At 38.2% G+C, this 25,180-nt stretch overlaps 1 protein-coding gene across 1 annotated transcript; it reads left to right on the forward strand.

Moving 5' to 3' along the window:
- Positions 1-408: 408 nt before the first annotated feature.
- Positions 409-25,091, forward strand: jph2 (junctophilin 2). The gene is made up of 6 exons (XM_067445733.1): positions 409-1,202; positions 6,505-7,324; positions 19,223-19,341; positions 20,580-21,532; positions 22,869-22,965; positions 23,074-25,091. Exons 1-5 carry the CDS (start codon positions 824-826, stop codon positions 22,947-22,949), a joined length of 2,352 nt encoding a protein of 783 aa, XP_067301834.1. The 5' UTR covers positions 409-823; the 3' UTR covers positions 22,950-22,965; positions 23,074-25,091.
- Positions 25,092-25,180: the final 89 nt, after the last annotated feature.

Below are 25,180 nucleotides of genomic sequence, written 5' to 3' on the forward strand. Positions count from 1 at the left end.
TTTATTGCTTTATTAGACTGATGTTGAATTCGGCACAATGGAAAAGGCCAAATCTTGGCCCATGGACTGCTATAGACGATCTGTTTACTGCATGAGGTGTTCTGGCTTTTTCCTGTATTACTCTAAAAAGTCTGTATAGCAGTGCGCCCTTTAGCAAAAAAGAAAAAAGGATGCGACTGCATTATTAGTTTCTAGTATCTAACTTTGAAAATAAACACTTAAAATAACAGACTCAGATTTCACCGACCCCTGATATGGACATTGAGCCCAAACCCTATTCTGCAAGTGATCTGGCAGCGCTTTTAAAAGTGCCTGGGTGCTGAGGGCCGATTGGCCTGTATTTTTGGAACAGTGTTGGGATCTGGTAGCCTTGTTGGGACTGCAAACACATTTCCAGCAGCACCAAGTGCAAAGAGGGGAGGCTGGGAGAGGGGACAGGGGTTGAAAGCCATGAAAGACCACTGGCTCGACAATTCGATTAAATAGATTATTGTAAACTCAAACAATATCATGTAACAAAAAAACAAAAAAATTAAAACAAACAAAAACAAACAAAAACAATCCTCCCTCTCCCAAGTCATTAGAACTTCAAGCTTTAGGACGTATAACGAATTCAAGGATATACCAATCAACAAATGATGAGCGTAGACGACGATTCTACAAGTTCAGCAGAAGGAAAAGGTCTTCTCTCCATTTTACGCATCTATGGAATTTGACAGATGGATTTAACAGCGCCTGTAAAAGATTAAGTCGTTCGTTGTTGTTGATTTCCGAAGTCACACTTGAAAGTTTTAAAAGTTAGTAGCTAATTGCATTAGGAGCGATGAGCGGAGGTCGCTTTGAGTTCGATGATGGCGGAGCTTATTGTGGAGGCTGGGAGGGAGGTAAAGCGCACGGGCACGGGATCTGTACCGGACCCAAAGGACAGGGAGAGTTCTCCGGGTCTTGGAATTACGGGTTCGAGGTGGTGGGAGTCTACACCTGGCCGAGTGGAAACACGTACGAGGGCTATTGGTCTCAAGGGAAGCGTCATGGGCTAGGCGTGGAGACCAAGGGACACTGGATCTACAAGGGAGAATGGACGCACGGATTCAAAGGCAGATACGGGACGCGCATTAGTCAGGGCAGCGGTGCCAAGTACGAGGGCACCTGGAATAATGGACTGCAGGATGGTTATGGCACGGAGACCTACGCGGATGGCGGTAAGCTCGGAGAATGTGCTTTTGTGAGCGCAAACCGCGCACTGTGCGCTGACATTTTAAGACCCGGGTTAGTTTGTAACGCAATACCTGAGGTGAGGAGTTCACCGAGTCTGTTTCCAATTCCGATTGGGATTGAGTATAAAAGCTTCCCTTTAAAAAACCCAAAAGAGGGGGAAATGCTATTCTGATTTGTATTTACTGTTTTTAATCTGTTATTGCTAAATTGGTAAAGAAATAAAAAAGAAGATATTTTCGGATTTGAACAAAACACATAGCATATGCTACAAAAACATGCTCAATATTGGCTAATTGTAATAATTAGCCTACTGCTATATGAACAAAATGTGATAAACGAACATAATATATTTATTTAATTAAAAAAAAATAGCGAATACCATTTAGTGAAAATATATTTATTTTAAATAGCTAAGTTAAACTGCATTATATCATAATAAGCATTTCACTGTAGCCTGTGCTATACACAACATGGTGTTTGTCACGTCACATTTGAAAACGTTTAATCCAGCAAGAGACATCTAGACGTCAGAGAGGGTTATTTTGTAGTGTTTTCCAATTTTGTATACAATGTCTAAACTTTTGATAAAAATAATGAATAAAAGGGAGATTTTAATAATATCATATCACTGTGGGTAGAAAATTATCATACTGTACATAGCTTATATATACAATAGGCCAATAGGCTACAATACACTGTGTTCTAAAGGTAGGTTCCTAAAAAATAAAAAATAAAAACTTCCTTTGTTTTTTCATTTATTGATTGACACCTCTTCTGTCCACAAGTTGAGATATTTTAGGAGTAAGGTTTAGTTTTTATAATTATTATAAGTAATTTTTCATAGTTTTATATAAATGTGAGAATGCATTTACTCATCTCACTTGCACAAAAACAGATTCAGTCTTCCTCAAACTTAATAGAAAACAAACCTGGAATAAAATAAATATGTCAAAAAACACAAACATTAGCTTCCTGTATTTAGTATCAGATATTTATGAACCATGCATGTTTTGCTGCTGACCTTTGGTAATCCCATTCAACCATACTAACAAACAAAAATGCAAAAAATAAAATTAATATATTTTCATATAAGTATGTTAAACATCTTTGTTGTAGCCTATTCTTCTGTAATCCAGAATGGCAGCACATCCCTCTACTGTACTGCCATGAATTTGCTTTTCATCTTTGGTGTGAATGGGCCTTTACATATGCCAAAAATAGAACTTTTGCTTATTAATATAAAAAAAAAAAAAACAAACAAACAAACAAGCCCAGTCCAGGTGAGAAAAAGTAATGCAAAAGTAGTGTTAGGAAGTAACTAGTTACATGTAACTAGATAACATAATTTTATTACAAAATGAATTAGTTAAAGTTACTGAGAAAAAATGTGTAATTGAATTGGTTATTTATAAAATGTTAATGATTACAAAGAGGTTATACCTGAATATTTTCTGTAAAAAGCTAGGATATGTTGAATTTTATTAATCTGCCGCTTTGCCTGTTTTTGATTTACTAACAAGGCTGTTTAGTAAAGAGATGCTATTCTGATGCTTTTGGTTGGCTCTCTTGTTTGAGTTTGAAGAGCATCATCTGCCAATTACATCAATCCACATTGCCGCTGAAAGATTTAGGCTACAACCTGTTTGAGAGTTGCCACCATGGCGAGTAATCAAATATAAATCAAATGTTTCATAAAGTAATTTAAATAGTTACTTTACTTGTTACATTTTAAAAAGGGTAACTTGTAATCTGTAACCTATTACATATTCAAAGTAACCCTCCCAACACTAGGCAAAAGTCATGTAATGTATTGCTTGCCATGCAGAACAAAGTAACAATTAGTTACTTCATACTCATTTTCCTTGACACTGATCTTTTACATGGCTAAGATTCTTAAACTAAGTTCACCCTGTACGATTTTGGCCATCTGAGAACACATTTACGAATCCTAAAAGATTATTTTATTCCTAGGTCAAAGGGTTTGATCACTAGTTTGACAACAGCCAACAGCCGATTTATGACCACTGCAATAAATTTTTTACCTTTAATGACATTCTGTCAGTATAAAAGGCGCAGTCCTGCAGTACAACTTCTCCTATGACAATGTCAAATCAAAAAGCAATAGAAGCGCTGAACCTGATGCCGCAATTAGTGAGAAAACAACAAAACACGGAAACAAGAAAAGCCATGATCAAAATTTAGCATAGCATACAGCTGGGATCATGTTCGTACAGTCTGATAAGTAACAGTTGTAAAGGACTATTATAAATCGTGCACCCAGCTTTAAGAATATGTCTCTAAAAAATTTAAAAATCTTTATTAAAATCAGAGGAACAGTCATTCACTGAGTACATGTTAGTAGTATAAACTTGAGGTTTACAGTGATGGAACCCTGGTGTTGCCACAGATGGCCTTTTGGGTAAATGCCTATTGCTAAGAAACATTTGCCAGTGCCGAATGGAGGGTGGTTACAAATTAGTGTCACAAATCCTGTTCATTCTGGGCGTGTGGTGCGAGTACAAATAAAAAGGCTCATTCACTAGTGGCCAAGTTGCTTGTCTTTCGTTGAGCCACGTCAGGCTGTTACACCAACTGACTTTCCATTCTTTTAAATCCTTTCGATTTTCAGTCTTAAATTAAGTGTCAAGTTCAATTTCACTGTGTTATTTTTGGGGCTAATCAGCCGTTTTGACTTTATAGATTTAGCTTTGCATGTGCAATAAATAGTGACATTTGTATGCCTCTGCATTAAATGAAAAAATATCAAACCAAGCAGCACATGGACATTTTTCAAACAAAACATTAAACAAAATAATGTTAGTACTAAGGGAGTAACAATACCTTCATGTCACTATACTGAACTCACAATACGATATTATTGTGACATACAGCAAGACATATGCTAAAAGGTTAACCAAAAAATGTACTGTTTAATTACTATGCTAAATTTGGTATTACATTGGGTGTGGAAATTAATAGGCATGCTCTTAGTGCTGACAATGTACAGGACAATGGTGACTTCAGAATAAAATTGTTCATGATTTCTGAAGCTGAAAATACAAATAATGTAGGCCACTTGGTAACATTAGACATTTGGCAGCAGGACCTACAAATATTCCCCCATTGCATTATTACACAAAATAGATATTCATCATTATATATAGTAGTTTAATGTAGTACTGACACTAAAACTACAATACATATTATTAACATTCACGATACATGTTGTATTTTTGTAATGCGATATATTGTTACTCTATGTATTGTTACACCTCTAATTAGTATACATAATATACGATTATACAATATTTAGAATAACATATTTTACAATATAACAAAAATGCACTGTTCAACAATATTACTGAAATATGTTTTTTAGTTACTGTAATGAAAAATACGTGTAGAAAACTGATTTTATCCATACACACACACACACAAAAAAAAATCACATCACCCATCAGATCATTATATCCAAATACGGTTAATAATATGGTTTTATTGAAATAAAAAATGTATGACAAAGTATGGCTAAGTGTCCAAAAATACACTGTTTATGGGTTTAAATGGATACAGTTGCATCATGTTAAGAGTGTGTCTTGTGTATGTGTCTTCCTGTATACTGTATCTATTGACTGGTAGCTGAGTCATCACTATTAGTAATGTTGAGCGCTAGTGCAGCGCTGTGTGAATCAAGGCACAATAAATAGCCCTACCCCTCCTGTGGACTGATGGATCTCAGACATGTGTTGCATGACAGGACTAGACCCACAAGGCTCATGACATAAATAACCACATGTGGTTTATTACCCAAGAGGTAGATATGAAAGAGACGGCTCGCTAGCGGTTATACCGCTGTAAATACCATCGTCTCACATGTCTGAAGTGACAATGAGCTTACGGGTAGCCTGAATTTGAATACAATGCAGTGTTGTAACACAATCTGGAGTTTAGTTAAAGGGATGATAATTCTGTCATCATTTACGCATGTATGCTCTGCATGACTTTCTTACTTCTGTGGAAAACAAAAGAATATTGAAGAATGTCAGTGGGGGTCCAAAACAAAATCGTTGACCACTGACTTGAACTGTACACAGATGGAAAAACAAAAATTGTGTAGGATTTACTTTGAAACAGTTTTCATTCAGAAATTGCTTTTAAAGTGTACAGATTACAAAGAAACATTAAAGGCCCATTCACATCACAAACGATAACTGAAGTTTTCTATTTCTATCGTTCTAATTCCATGAGAATAGAGAAGTCCACACTATAATCATAACAGCACAGCAAAAAAGAAGAAGAATATCATTTGAATCACTTTAAAAAGGTTTTTCCCTCCAGCTGATGAATGATAAAAACATCAACAGCCAATCAGAATCCCCCTGACTTTAAACAATGCAAGCATTTGAAAGTAGCTGAAGGAATAAAAGCAGTGCACTCTCATAAAAATGTAACATTATCGTCCGTTGTTGTGGATGCTAATATAATTATTGTAATAGGCAGTGTTTTGTAAGTTACTACTAAGTAATTAATTACAAGCTATACTAATTACATCATCAACAGTGCAAATATATTAATGTACTATTACTCTCTCTGAAAAGAATTGGATTACAATTACTAATTACTTTACTTTTACTGCAGACTCAAAACTGCACTGCACTTTTAATTCTTTCAAAATAAACAATACAATTGCATAAACTATATATATATTTTTTGTTCAATTCAATCATAAGCTCGTCATACTAGGGGGTGTACGTACATACGCACTCTTCGAAAAAGGTGCTTACATCTCTTGACAATCTAAAAGACATAAATGACATTTGTACGCATTCGAAAATAAAAGATGATCGTACTGAATGTCAGCTTGCTTACTTTGCTCAAGATAAAGGTTTATTAAATCGACATGCAAACAAGAAACTATGCTTCTAACCACAGGTCGAGAGCTGTTATTGCAACCACTCAAGTTTGCGATGCTGTTTGGGAATGTTCGTTGGAAGTATGGTTTCAGGAAACACAGACTCGTTGAACTATGTTGATAACGACGGAACTTGTGACCAAAGTTAATAAACAATGCATTTGGGAAACACGCTTCTGATTGGTTGAAGGAGTCATTTGAACTATGCCTGTTGATCACGCCTCTTGTTCAGTAGAAAACCCAGAGCAGACTCCCCAGACCAATGTTCAATCTTAAAACATTGAGCTTGGTCTGGTGATAGCCAGACAAAAAAAAATCACTTTTGGCTGAACTATCATTTTAACATTGCCTGCTTAATGTCTTTGGCAAAACAGGTACCTTCCAGGGCCAGTTTACCGGTGGCATGCGGCACGGCTATGGGGTGCGTCAGAGCGTTCCCTATGGCATGGCAGCGGTGGTGCGCTCTCCTCTGCGGAACTCTCTGAGCTCCCTGCGCAGTGAACACAGCAACGGGACGCTCCTGCAGCAGGACATCCCAGTCATCACCGCCACCAATGCATCCGGCCAGGAGACCATGGTCAACACACCCGCGCCTCTGGGCCCGTCTCGTGGCGGCTTCGCCCTCACCCTGCAAGTGGACCCAGATGCGGTCAAGCCCAAGAAAAAAGGCCTCTTCCGCCGGGGCTCACTTCTTGGCAAGCTGAAGAAGTCTGATTCCCGCACCTCCCTCTCCAGCCAGAAGAGCAAGCTCAGCTTTTTGCGGAGTGAGTCAGCTCTTAGCTCCGCTGCCAGCGATGCCAACTCCACCATCAGCCTGGGTGAAAGCGAAGGTGAAGGTGAAGGTCAAGAGTTTCCCCCCGTGGAGTCGGACATTGACGCCACCACCACTGAAGTCTACATAGGAGAGTGGAAAAATGACAAACGGTCAGGTTATGGGATCAGTGAACGTTCTAGCGGGCTTAAATATGAGGGTGAATGGCTGAACAACCTACGCCACGGTTATGGGTGCACCACTTTCGCAGAGGGCGGAAAAGAAGAAGGCAAGTATGTTAACAACCTGCTGGTGAAGTCTGTTAAGAAGAAGGTGATTCAGCTGAAGGGCGCTAAGATTAAGCAGAAAGTGGAGCGGAGTGTGGAGGGAGCCCAGAGGGCAGCTGCCATAGCGAAACAGAAGGCCGAAATCGCCAACTCAAGGTAAATCATTTCACTGGTCCCAACTGCAGGTTTTGTTTAGATGCATGAATTCATTATTTATAGGGATAATGGGGGATAGCGATCAGGACTGTTATCATATCATCCTGAAAGAAAGGGTTTATTTTGCTACTATATAGTGACTGTAGATTATCCCAACTTCATGGCAATAACATTTAAAGTAGGACATACTTTATAAATTACATAAATGATTTTAATTTAATAATCTTTTAAAATTTTACTCTAATTAACATTACACAAATAATAATAATAATAATAATAATAATAATAATAATTTATATAATTATAAAATGGAAAAATTAAGTTATGTTCACCAAGCTTATTCAAGTAATTATTTCTGAAGGATCATACAATACTGAAGACTTGCGTAAAAATGCTGGAAATTCCGGAATAAAATAATGTTTAATATATTAGAATAGAAAAGCACTTAAAATTTTAATAATAAAACGATATTACTGTTTTACTGTATTTATGCCATTGTCACTGTATTTTTTTTAAATTTTGACAGGCAGTTTATATAACTAAAATTATAATAAATAAATTTGATGTGATGTGATGCGATGCGATGCGATGCGATGCGATGCGATGTGTATATATACACACACACTCACTTAAAGGATTATTAGGAGCACCATACTAATACTGTGTTTGACCCCCTTTTTCACCTTCAGAACTGCATTAATTCTACATGCCCTTGATTCAACAAGGTCTTTAGAAATGTTGGCCCATATTGATAGGATAGCATCTTGCAGTTGATGGAGATTTGTGGGATCACATCCAGGGCACGAAGCTCCCGTTCCACCACATCCCAAAGATGCTCTATTGGGTTGAGATCTGGTGGCTGTGGGGGCCATTTTAGTACAGTGAACTCATTGTCATGTTAAAATGATTTGATCAATTTGAAATGATTTGAGCTTTGTGACATGGTGCATTATCCTGCTGGAAGTAGCCATCAGAGGATGAGTGCATGGTGGTCATAAAGGGATGGACATGGTCAGAAACAATGCTCAGGTAGGCCGTGGCATTTAAACGATGCCCAATTGGCACTAAGGGGCCTAAAGTGTGCCAAGAAAACATCCCCCACACCATTACACCACCACCACCAGCCTGCACAGTGGTAACAAGGCATGATGGATCCATGTTCTCATTCTGTTTACACCAAATTCTGACTCTACCATATGAATGTCTCAAAAAAAAACGAAAAAAAAAAAAAACGAGACTTATCAGACCAGGCAACATTTTTCCAGTCTTCAACTGTCCAATTTTGGTGAGCTCATGCAAATTGTAGCCTCTTTTTCCTATTTGTAGTGGAGATGAGTGGTACCCGGTGGGGTCTTCTGCTGTTGTAGACCATCCGCCTCAAGGTTGTGAGTGTTGTGGCTTCACAAATGCTTTGCTGCATTTCTCGGTTGTAACGAGTGGTTATTTCAGTCAAAGTTGCTCTTCTATCAGCTTGAATCAGTCGGCCCATTCTCCTCTGACCTCTTGCATCAAGGCATTTTCGCCCACAGGACTGCCGCATACTGGATGTTTTTCCCTTTTCACACCTTTCTTTGTAAACCCTAGAAATGGTTGTGCGTGAAAATTCCAGTTACTGAGCAGTTTGTGAAATACTCAGACCAACCCGTCTGGCACCAATAACCATGCCACGCTCAAAATTGCTTAAATCACCTTTCTTTCCCATTCTGACATTCAGTTTGGAGTTCAGGAGATTGTGTTGACCAAGACCACACCTCTAAAGGCATTGAAGCAACTGCCATGTGATTGGTTGATTAGATAATTGCATTAATGAGAAATTGAACAGGTGTTCCTAATAATCCTTTAGGTATATATATATATATATATATATATATATATATATATATATATATATATATATATATATATATATATATATATATATATATATATATATATATAATTTTATAATTTTAGTAAATAGGCCTTGAGACTAGTAATGGCTAAATATGAGCGTCAACACTTCACAATATTCCAACGTATTTCACATGAGATGCCACAATGCAATACATTAACGTTTAAAGACATTTTATTCTGATAGGATATGTATTTAAAATAAATAAAATGTCAAGGCTTACCGAGTTGCCAGCCAATGTGCTTTGTGGGTTTTACATAACATGTGCAAGAACAAAAACATCCTGAAACCACCTTGGTGTCGGTTTCCAGACAGCCTGTCCAAATGCAGAAACAAACAGTCTCAGAGCAGGGTACACAGTCCAAGCTTCTTTTCTATTCATGGCGTCTTGGTGGCTAGGCCTAGCTCCAGACATGATAAAGAGGAGTCTAACGCACTGACACTAATAATACAGCTTCCCTCCAAGATAAAATATTTAGATTTCCACACACTCCTGACAGCATCTGCAGTTTATCATTGGGATGCTTACAGTTATAAACAGCGGGCCAAATTCAGGTGCAGCGGCTTTGATATAATCTTCCCTCCTTGTAAGGAGATGCACAAACCAAAGACAAACAGCCATAGGTTCTCAGTCATCAAATTCATGCTGCTGTTGATGCTCATCCCATAAAAATGAATTCATGCATAATTAAAGATGACAGCCTGACAGCGGTCTTAAACCAGATTGCACACAATGACAAGAAAACTAGTCAATCAAAGCCTACGTTTTAGGATCAGAAAACAGGACTTCATTGTCCTCATTCCTTATACATAAGCAAAACATTCATACCTGCCAGAATAACATTCAAGTATGTTTAAGTAAAGACTGTTCAAATAAGGAGCCTATTGTTAATAAACACCTCCATGCCACTTTTTAAGCCATATCGTTGTTTATAGAGGAGATATCTGATCTTATCATTATTGGCACAAGAAAAACAGACTCCTTACACCAACCCAGACAAATCAGAAAGAACAACCGGAAATCAAAATCAACACAACTGTCTACAGTGAACTTGGCAGTAACTTTTCTGTTGTCATTCAACAGTAAATAGGTCACAGAAACATATTTTTTAGTCTGCTTCTAAATAGTGTTTAGCATAAAAAAATGTCAATACCCTACCTTTTCATTTGCAGTGATTCTCAACCAGGGGCTCTGGGCTCTTTAGAGGACCTCAACAAACTTTCAATGAGGACTTTTAAAATGATTTCAAATAAGACAAAACTATTTTAAAAATCTACATATTTCCTATGATTTGGTTATTTTTATAAAGCATATTTGTGAGAAAATGCTTCGAGGCCAAAAACTGATTTTTTTTCCTGGGTTTCCGTGTTTTCACTGTTGGTGCTAGGGGGTGCTATCACGGATCTCTAGCCTGAAAAACCAGACCCACATCAAGATGTTTGGTCTGGAAACTCACCATTGACAGGGCTCAATCCGAGGGGCGGGATAAATGGTTGTCTATCAAACTCCCTCTGCACGGCGTGCACTCTTTCAAACTCCCTCTGCACGGTGTGCACACAATTGGATAGCGCTACACCAACCAGAGCTAGTCGAAAGATTAAACTTTCGCCGTATCCGGTCGGCAAAACTCTGAAGTCATTCTTAAGAAGGGAAGATGTGTTCTGTGCCGTTCTTTGTTCTTTACTCAGAGAAAAGCTTAACTCCAAGTCTCCGAGAGTCGAGGTCAAAGCTGATTTGAAAGACAGCCGTTCGCCAGTTTCTGTGTTTACTAGAAGCACTCAAACGCAACTCGTCGTCATTATGTTAAGCCCCACCCACCGACTCTATCCACGATGTGATTGGCCCGATCAGAGTTTGGCATTTACAGCTCAGAAGTGTATTGAGAGTTGCTAGACGACACTCGTGGGCAGATTAGATTTGCTGCCGCTAGGGTGCGTCTAGATATCTAGGCTAATGCATCTCCTGAATGAGTACAGAAGCTCCTGATTAAAACACGCGCGAGGAAGATGCAGTAAAAAAAAAACGATCATATGTAATCTATGTAAATAAGGTGATATGTAAAATAACGTGATCATCATCATTAAACAGCAAATGAATCAAAACTATTTAATGTTATTTATTTTTTTAAATGCTTAGCGGAGAAAGAGTTTCCCGTGGGAAGATTAATTAAAACGTTTGAAAACATTTATTAGAAAACTCAATATCACTGTATGTCACATCAAAATCAAACTTGAAATGGCCTGAAAGCATGATGGCTGTTTTTTTTTTAGTGAGCAATCAGATCATCACAACATGTAAATAGGAAAATATTGGCGTTATTTTGTCTCTTATTGAGCAGTAGGGCTAGATGGAGCCATTTACCTCCGGTCTTTGTGCTAAGCTAGGCTAGTGTTGGTTGTCTCAGACAGAGTTATGGCATGCACGGAGATAAAAAAAAAATGGTATGGACTTATATAGCTCTGGGGGATACAGCGAATAAGCTAAAGTAAATAAATAAATCGGTGTGTTCCTTTAAGCAAATTATAAATCAAAATTGCCTAATGTTACCGAATGAAATGTCAACCCAAGGATCTACAAGAAGCTTTGGGGGTGTTGATGGACGTGATCTAATCCATCTATGTTTTGATCATTGTTCTGAATTTGATCCAGATGCAGGCTATGAAAAAAATAAGACATGAAACGATCGGTTTGTGTGAGAAACCGAAGAGTATTTATATCATTTTTTACACTAACAGCCACGAGGACGCCATGCCGCCATCACTTCCGCTGGGTGAGGTCAAAATACACAATATGGCGGGGAAAGAGATAAAAAGAAATGTTAGTTATTTCTTTAGTTATTATTTTGGAATAACTAAAACTTACACTAACTTGATGAAATTTATACTTGGTATCAAAAAATAGAACATTACATAGTTACATGATAAAATGTATTTGGTCTCTGTTTTTATGTCATGTTTATTTAACCAATAAAATTTAGTGTAACAGTGATATATAAAAACGTGAGGACTTTGCCTCCTCATTTCAAAACACCACTGCACACCATCTGTAGACTTCCTTGCCCTCCACCAGTGTGGTGAGATCAAAGATAAAAACGATTGGCCATAGAGTTTGTTCAGTGGGGCCCTGGTGCCGGTTAACCCCTTTGCTCTAATCATAGCGTATTTAGAACAGCAGAGGGAAGACGAGACTCCTCAGAGGCCGCGGCACTGGGTGTAAATGACGCACGTGGGTCTGGTGTCAGAAAAGGAGGCCTGTCTAAAAAAGGACAGGCACTGTTGCTATATCACAATCATGGGGGAATGCAACAGCTGATAGCCTCTTCTATCCTCAGCTTCTTAGACGCTTACACAGATCAACCTGATGTAATCTACCCCCCTTACATTCCTCCAAAAATATATATAAATAACTAATATAGATATAAATATTGTTTATTATCAAATGATCTAATATATATATACATTTGAATGAACAACATATACCCTGAAAATTTGTTCCCTGATCAAATGTGATCGTTTCTTGTGTGAATGTTTCTTGTGATCGGTAAACCAGTACAAAAGAGCTCTTGCTGGTCTCACATAAAGAAATGCGTCAGCAATGGTGTCGGATCCTTTCATGGGATATAAATTTTGCCCATCCTGCAAATGAGTGAGAAGGCTGGGGTATATAGATGTACAACACCCAGCTCAGTTCCTGAACTCAGCTCATTGAATTGGTGGTTATCGGAGTGCATGATACCCAGATGCATAATTAGACTATGATGCTTTATAATACCCTTTAAGCGTTTTCAGCAAGTAAATATTTTCTCATTTATGCTACATATAAGAGAATGTATGTTTAATATAAAAAATGACAGATGAAAGAATGACAAATATTATACTGGTGGATCTGAAGAAAAAACAAGTCAGAGATTAGAGAGTTTATGTCAGATTATGCTGCTATTCAAAAAAAAATAAAAAAATAAAAATAAAAGATTTATTCCATGAAATTTAATTGAATAATTAAATTTAATTGAATAGAAAAAAAATTAATGAGTAAAAAAAAAAAAAACTAGAGCTTAAAATGTTTTATATAAATCTTAAGGGAATTGACAATTTATTTTATGTGATTTGTAATTATAAATGTATAGATTTAAAACGTTTACATTTATGCATTTGGCAGACGCTTTTATCCAAAGCAGCTTACATTGCATTCAAGGTACACATTTTACATTATTGTCAGTTCTTGCGTTCCCTGGGAATCAAACCCATGACCTTAGCATTGCTAGTGCCATGCTCTACTGGTTGAGCTACAGGAAAGACATACGTTATAAAATATGTTAAGATTTACACAAAATGTTGAATTTTTTTACTCATTTAAAATTCTCAACTCATAATATGTAAGGATTATTCAATTACATTTCATGGAATTTTACTTGAAATGCATAAACCTTGAAAAAATATGCACAATATGTAACTTTTCACTAGTAGAGGACGCTTATTCAAAACCAAGGCATAGCCTGATGACGTCTTAATTTTGTGGAGCATTTATTATGCTGCAGACGACCTTTTCCGTTTCTTTCGGTCATGTGGATGTGGGGAAATGCAGCACTGTTTTATCATATTAGATACATATTATATTTATATAAAAAAAAATTGTGTGTGTGGAAAGTTGTGTAATAATGCTACTCTGTGCATTCGCTCGGCGGCTACTGTAAGACACTTGTTGCAGTAAGCTATATCGATATTAGGCATGGTAAAACAGGGTAGCCAGCTCACTGTAAATCAAGAAAACAAGATTGTCTAATAAAACACATAATATAATGTTAATGCGTCTTTGGTGTTTCAATGGTTTCTACAAAAAATAAAACCAGAAACGCAGTATCATATCATTGATAGGCGATGCACAGACACGGTCCATCTCCTGGTTAAAATGGCTTATTTCTCTGGATTTAAAGGGGTGATGAATTGAGGAATCAACTTTCCCTTGAGCTTTTGATATATAAAAGGTGATGGTAATATATGAATATCCTGTAAGTTTCAGAACTGAAAACTTCCTTGTTAGTCAAAGAAAAGCTTTTATAGAAACCAGGCTCAGCAAACAGTCCTGTGCTTTATACTGACGTCAGTGCGTGACGAAACACCGCCTCTACAGCGTGTCTATACGCATATCTACAGCGTGTCTATACGCATATCTACAGCATGTCTAATCCAGTAGCTTCGCCCCACCGACTCATGGAGGGCTCGTGCTAGCTGGTCATCAACAATTTCATGCCGAGGAAGATTAAGATATTGCGCTATTCCTGGTTGTGGAAGAACAGTCGCTGCATAAGCTTCCTTTGGATCCTAATATTAGGAATGTGTGGTTGAACTTTATTTTTAATGAAGTTCCAGCTCACGTGGGGAAGACATATTCCCTTCATTTAACTGTGGAATCGTTTGTAAACAAATCTCAGGTCGATGCTGGATTTGGATCCGACAGGAATGGTGCAACACACCGATGTGAGTACAATGTGTTTTTATATGTGATAGTACTGCATTGTTATAGATCGTTTTGCTTATGTGTACGTGTCTAACAGAAATATACCTCAGACACGTATGGGCAAGGGCTCGCAAAGCCCGACAGGCCGATCAATCTCATTATATTCCGTTCTTGTTCTGCTATTCTCTCTCTCTTCCTCTCTTGTTGACATCTGAGAGAGAGCCTCAAAACCAGGTTAGAAAATAGCCTATTACTTATGTTCTAGTGTGTTCTTGTTTGAAAGACAACCGTTTATCCCACCCCTCAGATTGAGCCCTGTCAATGGTGAGTTCCCAGACCAAACATCTTGATGTGGGTCTGGCTTGTCAGGCTAATAATAAAAAGGTCCGTGATCACATAATGAAACCCAAGGAATGGATGAAGTAATTTCCACATGTGAAGCACTGCTAAAAGATTTGCATGTTAATTAATTTATGGTCACTGGGCTTTATTATTCTACTAACATCACACATTCTATCTCTGCAGAAAATGGCATCTATCGGTCAATAAACAACAAACCAGTAAATATGTAATTGCTGACATTATTTTATATTTATAGTTTTTTTATTGTACAGGGCAGCATTAATAAATAGTTGGTAACAGTAAAGAGTTAAAAACTTTAATGATCTGTTATGGATATTAACTTCCGCACAAATTTATGAAAGCACCTGTACATTACTGTAAATGTATATCTACAACATACCAATGGGAGGGTCTGAACTTTTCTAAATGTTCCACTTACAGCCACCCTCAGTACAGTGTCTTTAAGTGGTCCGGCTATTTTGAACTCAGGATGAAATTACAGTATGGAAAATATCACAGAGTAAATACTACAACGCTGTTTTCAATCAAAGTGACTACCAAAATGTTTAAGAGTGAAGGTTCGTCATTTGTACTGCACACGTAAAGACAGACATGTTACAAAAGCACTTATGGATACTTTAAAATGCAAACTTAGACTTTAAAAAAGTCTTCCAGCATAACTTCTCGATAAATGTGTAATTATGGAATCAATCAGCTGAAACTAATGTTTTGTGGCTTGCACTGTAATTCTTAATGTGACCAACACCAATAAAACATGAATAATTTCTCATAAATAAAATCCATGCATGCAGTAAAGAATAAAGGGTGGTCTTCTCTAAAGCAGCATGCCCTATCAAAGCAGTACTCATCTCTCACTGTGAGGCGCAGGGTGTTAAAAGAGAGATTTATTTTAGTTTCAGCCAAATAGGTGAAGAGGACACCCTCCTCAGCTATAAATAACCCCCCTGTCATACGACCCCCCAGCACACTTCTTCCTCTTGTATTCTAATGCAACACGCATGCGAGCAACCCAAACTCTTGCGGCTCTTGGGTCAGTGGGGCTTTCTCTGGAACATTCTTCAGTATTATTGTTGTTCTGCTGCACTGACTGGGGTGGGTGGTGGTACTGCATGGGATTCTTAAGTGCTGAGGAGATGTTAACGTTACTTTTTATAGTGCAGACAACTGCTAACACATCTATCTAAATAAAGACGAGACAGGATGTCTTGGGTTGCTCTGGTTCTACTAGCAAGATATGGGTTGAAATTAGACAAATACTCATTACAGAAAAATACACATGCCTTACCTATCATAACATAACAAATAGCCCAAGACCTGAAGATGGCATCTTTGCCACATAAAAATATTCAACTACTTAATCTAAGTCAGAAATGGCAGAAATAAATAAAGATTTCCATCAGTAGTGCACCTCTGAAACACTACCAAAAACATATTGCATTTATGCATCTGTTGTAGACAGGTGTTAACTTAAAGTCCTAATGAATTTCTATTTTGGTTTTATTGAAATGCTCAGTCCTTATGGCTCGACTAGTAGTGTATGCCAAGACCATGGTTTTAACTCCCAGGGAATACTAGATATATAAACAATCATTCTCAAATGCACTGTAAGTGGTAGGAAAACATCTGCCAAATATGTAAGCAGCATGTGAACAATCCAGAATATAAATGCCTTTTTCTACTAAAAGTTTGTCAATGCAAATATACTGTACATAAAAAAGTAAACATTATACAACTCCAAAAAGTAATATGCTTCGTAAAATTAAACAGACATATTTACTAAATTATACAATTATTTATAAAAATAATATTCACTTTTTTTATGGACCTTTATATATAATATGTATCTTATGTCCCCAGAGTGTGTATGTAAAGGTTTAGCTCAAAACACAGCACAGATCATTTTTATAGTATGTTAAAATTGTCACATTTTGAGGGTGAGCAGAAATTTAACATTTTTATGTCTTTTTAAATGCAAATCAGCTGCTGCTCCCAGCCCCCTTTCAAGAAGAGGGCGGAGCTTTAAGAACTTGAGTTAGCAGCTTTGATTACCTCACACAGACGCACACTGAAACTGTTCAGCCTCTTATGTTCAAACCAGAGTCGGACAGTGATGGAGACTTACGAAGAAGTGATTTCTTGTAGAATGCAACAGGATATTTTTGAATGGATGATTGAAGAATTTATGTAGCTGATGTGGCCGCTACTATCTTCAAGTCATTGATTAGCATATTCTGACATAATAATCAATAAATCGCTTGTGTGTGAACTGTTGTAAGATGCCTTCAGAACCAGAGAATATATGCTGCATGAAGATAGAACAGGTATAGTTTAGTATAATTACGGATATAACTTATGTTGTCATCTTGCTTTTATAACATGATATTGCATTTATGTTACTGTCTAGCAATACATGTGAAAAGACAGATGCGACAGCTTGAGCAGACTCTGTGCTCTATCACAACAACTCTTCCTCTTCTCAACATGGCCTCATCCCCTTTGTTGTGTGTTCCCGGGGGTGGGGTCTATGTCAATTTTATCATTAGAGATGTCACTAACCTGTGAATAAACTCATTGTCGTCCCTACCAGTGATGTGCGCGTTGATCCAAAATGAACGGATGCATTTGGTCACCTGCGGTTACGAGTCATCAAAAAAAAATTGAATGGTATTCGGGTCGCGGTCGGTCAGGTTGTTTAAAATAAAGATGACGCGGGACAAAATGCCCAATTTCCAAACACGTTGAACTGAGCAATCCCATTGGACCATTTTAATAGGCTATACTTTTAAACTCATATAGCTCAGTAATGTCCAACACCATCACATGGTAATGCGTATCAAAAGAACGAGTGTGCAATCTCATGGAATGTATACACAGAAATGAGTTTTGGCGTGCATATGCTACACAGTTTTTTTTTGCGTGCATATAATAAGCAGTTTTTTGCGTGAATATAATGCGCACTTTATGGCGTGTATATGACACGCTCTTGGGTAGGATGAGGGTGGTTGGGTGGCCGGTTCGTGCGTATAATATGCCATAAAGTGCGTATCATATGCACGCAAAAAACCGCCTGCATTAAACTCATTTTGGCGTATACAATCCAGGGCAGGATTTTTGTTGGGAAAGTCGGAGGAGAGACGCACACTTCGATTAGACTGGATAAAAACCATGCAGCTTCTTAATTGTTAAGAAAACTAAACAAAATAAATGAATAAATCAAGCCTTTATTACATAATACTAGGCTATATCATACAGCATTCAGAAAAAGCGCACCTCTAAGCGCACTACGTCAGGGCCTGAAACATTTCTTTCCTCCACAGGCTGGATTAATGGATAGGCTATTATGCCAGGAAGCATTTACTACTTTTAAAAAATGCGGGTCAGGCAGCGGGTCGGGTACAATATTTTTTTTTTTTTTGCGGCCCGAGTTGCGGGCGTGTTAGTTGAAAACGTCGGTTGGGTGCGGGTTGTTTATACATTGACCCATGCATCACCCGTCCCTACCAGCCGTTTGTTGTAGTCCTTACAAAGTGAAATCATAATCAACCAACTCTTTAAACTAAATCTGACATTGCAATGCACCAATCTCATTCTTGACCACTACATTAAAGGTTAGTTCACCCCAAAATTAAAATTGATGTCATTAATGACTCACCCTAATGTCGTTCCACACCTGTAAGACCTCCGTTCATCTTCAGAACAAAGTTTAAGATATTTTATATTTAGTCCGAGAGCTTTCTGCCCCTCCATTAATTTACTGTCCCTTTCCAGAAAGGTAATAAAAACATCAAAGTAGTCCATATGTGACATCTGTGGGTTAGTTCGAAAGTTATTTGTGGTTAACTCGGGTTAGACCAAAATGTATTTTCGATGCTTCAAAACATTCTAACTAACTAACTGATGTCACATATTGACTACTTTGATGTTTTTATTATCTTTCTGGAAAGCGACAGTATACCGTACATACATTTTCAATGGAAGGACAGAAAAGCTCTCGGACTAAATATAAAATATCTTAAACTGTGTTCCGAAGATGAACGGATATCTTACGGGTGTGGAACGACATTAGGGTGAGTCATTAATGACATCATTTTTGGGTGAACTAACCCTTTAACTTGATTTCCCAATATTTTCCAATATTTGATTTAATACCACTGCACGGACTAAATGCCTTTTTCTCTCATCACAGAACGGCCCATGCCAAAAGCAAAGGAGACGCCGCCGAACAGTCCGCTATAGCTGCTAACAATGAGTCTAGTATAGCACGTGTGGTTGCCAGAGAGCTCTCTCCCTCCTTCCATCAACCAGGTAGGTAGAAGACTTCATTGTTTGCTAAATGCATATCAACAAAAGCCACAGGATCAGAGGCTGGTTAAGATCCTCCCGGTCCAATGACAGTGTGTTTGATTAGTGGAGGTGAGCTCAGAGAAGTAAATTCAGAAGAGGTAGAGAAGTAAATTATGCTCGTTAAACTAGACAACGTCAAGTTTACAGTATGGGAGCATTCATGTGCTGTTAATGTCTTAAGTCCCTAAAGCCCACATGTAAACATCTTTAAATGTCTAAAACAGGATTAGACTGCTGGGACACTAGCCCCTCAGCAGCTCACCGTATTCCTGTGTCTGTCCATCTGAAGGGCACTGCTAAACTCTTGACGGTTTTATTTTGGCACTGTCGGTCTCCAAAATCTTAGACAAAACTGAAGAACGATCAGAAAAGAAGTGTGATAATGTGATAAAGATTCAGAGATAGACAGGCAATTAGGCACCACATTAAAATATGGACTCCAGGATAACTTCAAATGCATTAATGCATGCACTGCCTATTATCTCATAACTCCCAGCACTTTTAATCAAAGCTAAAATAACAAAACCTTTTATTTTGCATTAAGAAATAGTTATAGTAGTACGCAGTCTATTCTGTCATCCACTCCTTTATAATATTATATTTTGAGCAAGAATCTCAGACCAAGCAATTTTCAGAAATGTTCAGAAAATATTTAAGAGAAAAATAAATATGATGCAAATGTCTGTAAATATCAACCATAAAAGTGACTGTAAATGTAATTTTAGATAAGGTATTTTGTTTTACACAAGACATGCATCACAAGTTAATAAACAGAAACCGGAATTTACCTCGAACACCAACATTTTCCAGAGAACATCAACTTATGTTGTGGGGGCAGCAGAGAGCCTATGGCCATGTGTTCACCAAAGCATTTTTCTAGAGGCTAGTTTTTAAAACGGCAGTAGAGTGATGAGGCGTTGTGTGCTCTTCAGCACTCATCACTGTCCCAGCCGTCCAATCACAGTGAAGGGACAAAAACAACAATGACCAACTTCCACATTCTGCTTGATCAACAGACACATGGTCTAATTGTATTGGTGGCTTTGGAACACATATAAAAGCCTGCAAAACATATACATGTAATTAGTACACCTTTAAACCTGTCATTCAATAATAATTGTATGTTCTAAATTACATAGTATCAATATCATCTTTTGAATTATATTCTAATAATACATGCATCACATGGTGTCCCTCAGGTCCTGAGTATCTGAAAAAACGAGCCCTGCAGGAGGTTGCTGAGAGCAACGAGAACACGGACATAGGGATGCATGAGCCCTTGTTAGCTGAGGATTCCCTACCAACACCCCCAGAGAGCCCCTTCATGCATGAGTTGGAAAGACCAAGCTCCACCTGTGCACGCACCCCCTCACCTACTCCAGTCCTAGTTCCTCAGGCACCCAGCAAGGAAGATCCGAATCTCTTGAGCCCTGGCAACTGGAACGGAGACAAGGTCAGTCGAGGCAGTGGTAGCAGAGGCAGCAGTCGAGCAGGTAGTAGGCCGAGCAGTAGACCCACCACCCCTTCTTCCACTTCTGCAGTTGCTCCCGTTCCAGCAGCCGCTCCTGAGGTGCATTCTGCTCCCAGCAGCAAGGCCCCATCCCGTACCCCCAGCCGCCAAAGTGTCAAAGCTGAGCAGGGTTCGGACCTGGAAATCAAAGCCCTGCAGAAAATGGACTCAGAATCAAAAGCAGCAGAACCTGTCCCTGCTGCAACACCAGTAAGAACCAACCTCGTCCTCTCCACCGACGAAGAAGAACCACCTTACCCTGCCCCTAAGCTTTCCTCCAAAGCAGTCACACCAGAGCCAAAGGCAGCTGAAGTCAAACATAGAGCTGAAACAAAAGAGCCTGTAAATGAGCGCCCAGCTTCGATGACAGAAAACAAGCCTAGGTCTAGGACAGAAGTTAGAGAGGAGAAGAAATTAACCAACAAAGTTGAGCCTAAACCTTCACCGACACGAGAACCAAGCCCTGCCCCAAAAGCTGCACCAAAGCCTGAGCCCAAGTCAGTGCCTAAACCAGAACCTAAACCCATCGCCAAGCCGGTTGCTAAACCAGTTGCCAAGGTCGAGGCCAAAATTGAGGCAAGGCAGAAGTCTGTTGTGAAAGCCACTAGTGAAGCCACACAAGAGTCTCTGGAGCTAGATGAGGTAAGGCTAACAAATCTATCTTTGAAATTACAAGTAGGTTCTCAATCAGGGTTGTGCATTGTCTACCTATATATAAAGTGAAACTTCACGATGGATGATGACATTGGGGGGTTGCGTGTTAGCGTAAAGCTCCGTTTTGTGGTGCGTGTCTGGAGAAAGAGAGAATATGATCTGAAAGGGCTTGAAGGAAGCGTGTTTGCCTTTTGATAAAACTACCAGAGGATATACCACTAACGATCCTGAGTGCTTGTGGTGTGATCCGTACCGCTGCTTTGACGCTCTGCTCACTTCAACTAGAAACAGGAAAATTGTGCTACCATTCTGTCTCGCGGTCCGGATGGACATGCCGGATGGGACAGGATGCAGACCACGGTCCGCCATTTGACTATAATGCTTTAGTTTGTGTAGCCTATAATTCGTTTGTCATTTTTTTGCACAGTAAAATCTTAGTAAAATCAGTAAAGACAGTAAAATCTTTCTGCAGTACCTCATACCCTTTTTGAATGTGTTTAAACAGCTTGAATTTGTTTATTAATTATCAATCAGGGGCCTGTTTTCTTACATTAATATGTTATCTTAATTCAGTATACAGTGGCTATCTTAGCTTCAGATGTCCTCCCAACGGGCCATGTTATGAGAAATCTCATTCTTCTAAACAGCTCTTGAATAGACAGAAACACACTGCTCTGAAACACAGACAGATTGTGTTCATTGAAATCTGGCCCTGGCTCCGGTCCTCTGACCACATTTTTCACAATTAGGCATATCTATTCAAGGCTGAACCCTCAAAATAACAAGTTTAAAAAATAACAAAATAACTCACCTTCAGAAAGCCCCTTGTGATCAGAAACCCAGCGTTGCATTGCATCGCAGCAGCATCTTGTGGCTCACCGGGCATACGCCACAACAATCAGCTGCTTCTAGTATGGAGAAAACAATTATTTACAAGGGGATAAACTTTTACCAATTGCATCTGAGAAATTTGGGATGGTTCCTCTACACCCCTGTTAAGTCATGCTCTTGGAGGACCAGTGTCCTGTATAGAGTTAAGCTCCAACCTACCCTAACACACTTGCCCTACAACAGGAGGATTGGACACTCCTGCTCTAACACAGCTGTGTCCAATCTTGCTCCTGGAGGGCCACCTTCTTACAGAGATTAGCTCTCAACACACCTGGAAAATTCCAGAAACCTGAAGGCTTAATTTGCTGGTTCAGATTGGAGCCAAACTGCCTTTGAGCAATTCTACAAGTAAATGCCACCTGGATTACCATGCTTTGATTATTATACTTTACACAATAGACACTAACAGTTGTAATCACTTTTTTTCTCTTAGGGGCCAAACACGATTATGATCTGCATGGTTATATTCCTGAACATTGGTTTGGCAATTCTTTTCGTCCACATCTTGTCTTGAGATGACAAAGCCTAAGGTAAGCTGCTACCTCTCTTATCTCTATTCTGCTAATTTTATTGAGTGCAACTGTTTTTTTCCCCTTGTAAAAACACTGTGGGTATTATTACACACACCTTTTTCCTAGCCAAAACCATCCAGGTGAAAGAAACTACCGTGGGGAGCTGCGAGGATGCACTGCGCTCCATTAACGGCTCTGTTGTTGCGTTATCCAGTTTCAGAGCAGCCCTCCTGAGCTACTCAGATGGTTGCAATCTGTAATTGGACCGAGTGCTCGCAAATGACCAGTGTGTCTCAGTGCCTGAACATTATAAAATAAAGCATTTGCTTTGTTTGTGAGAGGTACCGCTGCATTTAACAGTGTTGTTGAAGTCTAATGCAGCTGGAGCCGAATCATCTATAATAAGGGCTAATTTACATTATGCACATTCACAATCATGTCACACATACTATAGCAAAACATGTCATTTAGCACATAATATTCATCTTCTGAGAATAAACAAATAGTTATGATATTACAAAATGGGTCAATCCTGTTTTTTTTCTTTTGGCTAGAACAAACATAAAATCCACCTGTGCACTTATGCTTTAACAGCAGTTAGTGTCATGCATCACAATCTCAGATGCTGTAGCACATTCAATGTCTTAAAGTCTCCCCTGCATGACAAAGAGCAACATGGCTGAAAAATTAAAATAAACAATTGGTTTTAAACGTTATGAGAGTGTTTTAATATGAAAATGAGGTCTATGAAGATAACAGGTTTATTTTATTAACCTAAAGCATCCCTATGAGAGCCTCCAAAAGTTGCCATGAGAGATTTTAAACATGATTCTAAAAATATCACTATTTACTGTATGGAACCTGAAAAAAAAAATGGTTGTGGCTTACTAACTGTTGTACTGTGAATTTGTAATGGTTCTTCAGCAGTTTTCTGTTGTTGTTGCCTGTATTAAACATAAAACTGTATGCAAGAGATTTGAGAATGTCCAAACCAGCTTGTGCAAGAAACTAATGTACATGTCCCGAATCTTTTATGCATGTGTAGACATTTGAGTGTTTTTGTACATTTCTAAATTATGTACGTAATCAGACAAATGCACATTTCATGATTTGATCTAATGCAGTATCAATGATGATCAATTTACCCCTCATAGACTAGTAAATATTACCTCAAATTTGTAAAGGTCTTATTGGAAATACTGTGTTAATTGTCCAAAGTGTTATTTATTGATTAAATAAAGTAGTCGTATCTAGAATAGTAGTATCTGATTTATTCTGAAATTACACATTAGACTCGAAATACAGATTTGAACCCATTGTTTTAGCCCTTCTTTAAAATCACTAGACATTTATATTTTTCACTAGTTTGCAACCTTAAATGTTTAAAGATGTATTTGTGGAGAATAAATTCTGTATTCTCAGAGAATTGTAGTTGAAACTGTACATGACATTTCTGTAACATGACTTGCAAATGCATTACATTCAGCTAATAACTAAAGAAATAATTTTCAGTGTGGTTATGATTCTCCACTTAAGCTTTTTGTGTTTCAGAACTCACAATGGAATCATTACAATAAAAGAAAATTAATTACAATTCAAATAAATTTCTCTCAACTGCACAACTGTCATTATCTTTACTTTTGAGTGTTGGCATTCTGTTCCACTGCATATTCATCATTACCTGCAGTTTGCATTTTCACAGCTCAAAACCACATTGTCTATCAATGCTGAATCTTCTCATGTCTAAGAAGAGCCAAGTAGGAACAAAGAATATATATTTAAACGCCACCTGTCCACCAGCTTGGCATATTCTCCCCTGACAGGGTCTGAATGCCAGGCCCAATTTTAGATTAGGGTGGTTGACTGGCTTCTTCTAACATAATTTACTCTGGAACATGGAAGATTAATTCACTCAGATAAAGTGGCATGTCGTCAACACTTAAGCATTTCTAGAGGCAATAGAAAGCTTACAAGAAAGATCTGTCAATTCACATTTAATTATTCTGCTGCACTGTTCAACACACTAGTCATTTGTACAGCAATACTGCCCTCTACATTCAAAGCAGACAGATCATACTACACTCAAGAGTATTCACTATTTAAAATGAAAGAAATTACTGTACAATGTTGTATTTTAGAAAAAAATTTTTAGCCTGTGGTGTTAAATTTAGCTAAAATCAAATCAATGCAACAAACAAAGATACATTTAGAAACAGAGAAAAAACACTGCCAA

Source organism: Pseudorasbora parva, chromosome 6 (assembly GCF_024679245.1).
Source record: "Pseudorasbora parva isolate DD20220531a chromosome 6, ASM2467924v1, whole genome shotgun sequence".
NCBI lineage: Eukaryota > Metazoa > Chordata > Actinopteri > Cypriniformes > Gobionidae > Pseudorasbora > Pseudorasbora parva.

Bases quoted from the DNA above. Each gene is read 5' to 3' on its own strand.
- jph2 (XM_067445733.1), top strand. From the start codon at position 824: ATGAGCGGAGGTCGCTTTGAGTTCGATGATGGCGGAGCTTATTGTGGA. The intron at 1,203-6,504 runs GTAAGCTCGGAG...TTGGCAAAACAG, and splicing joins GGAGACCTACGCGGATGGCG to GTACCTTCCAGGGCCAGTTT. The intron at 19,342-20,579 runs GTAGGTAGAAGA...GGTGTCCCTCAG, and splicing joins TCCCTCCTTCCATCAACCAG to GTCCTGAGTATCTGAAAAAA.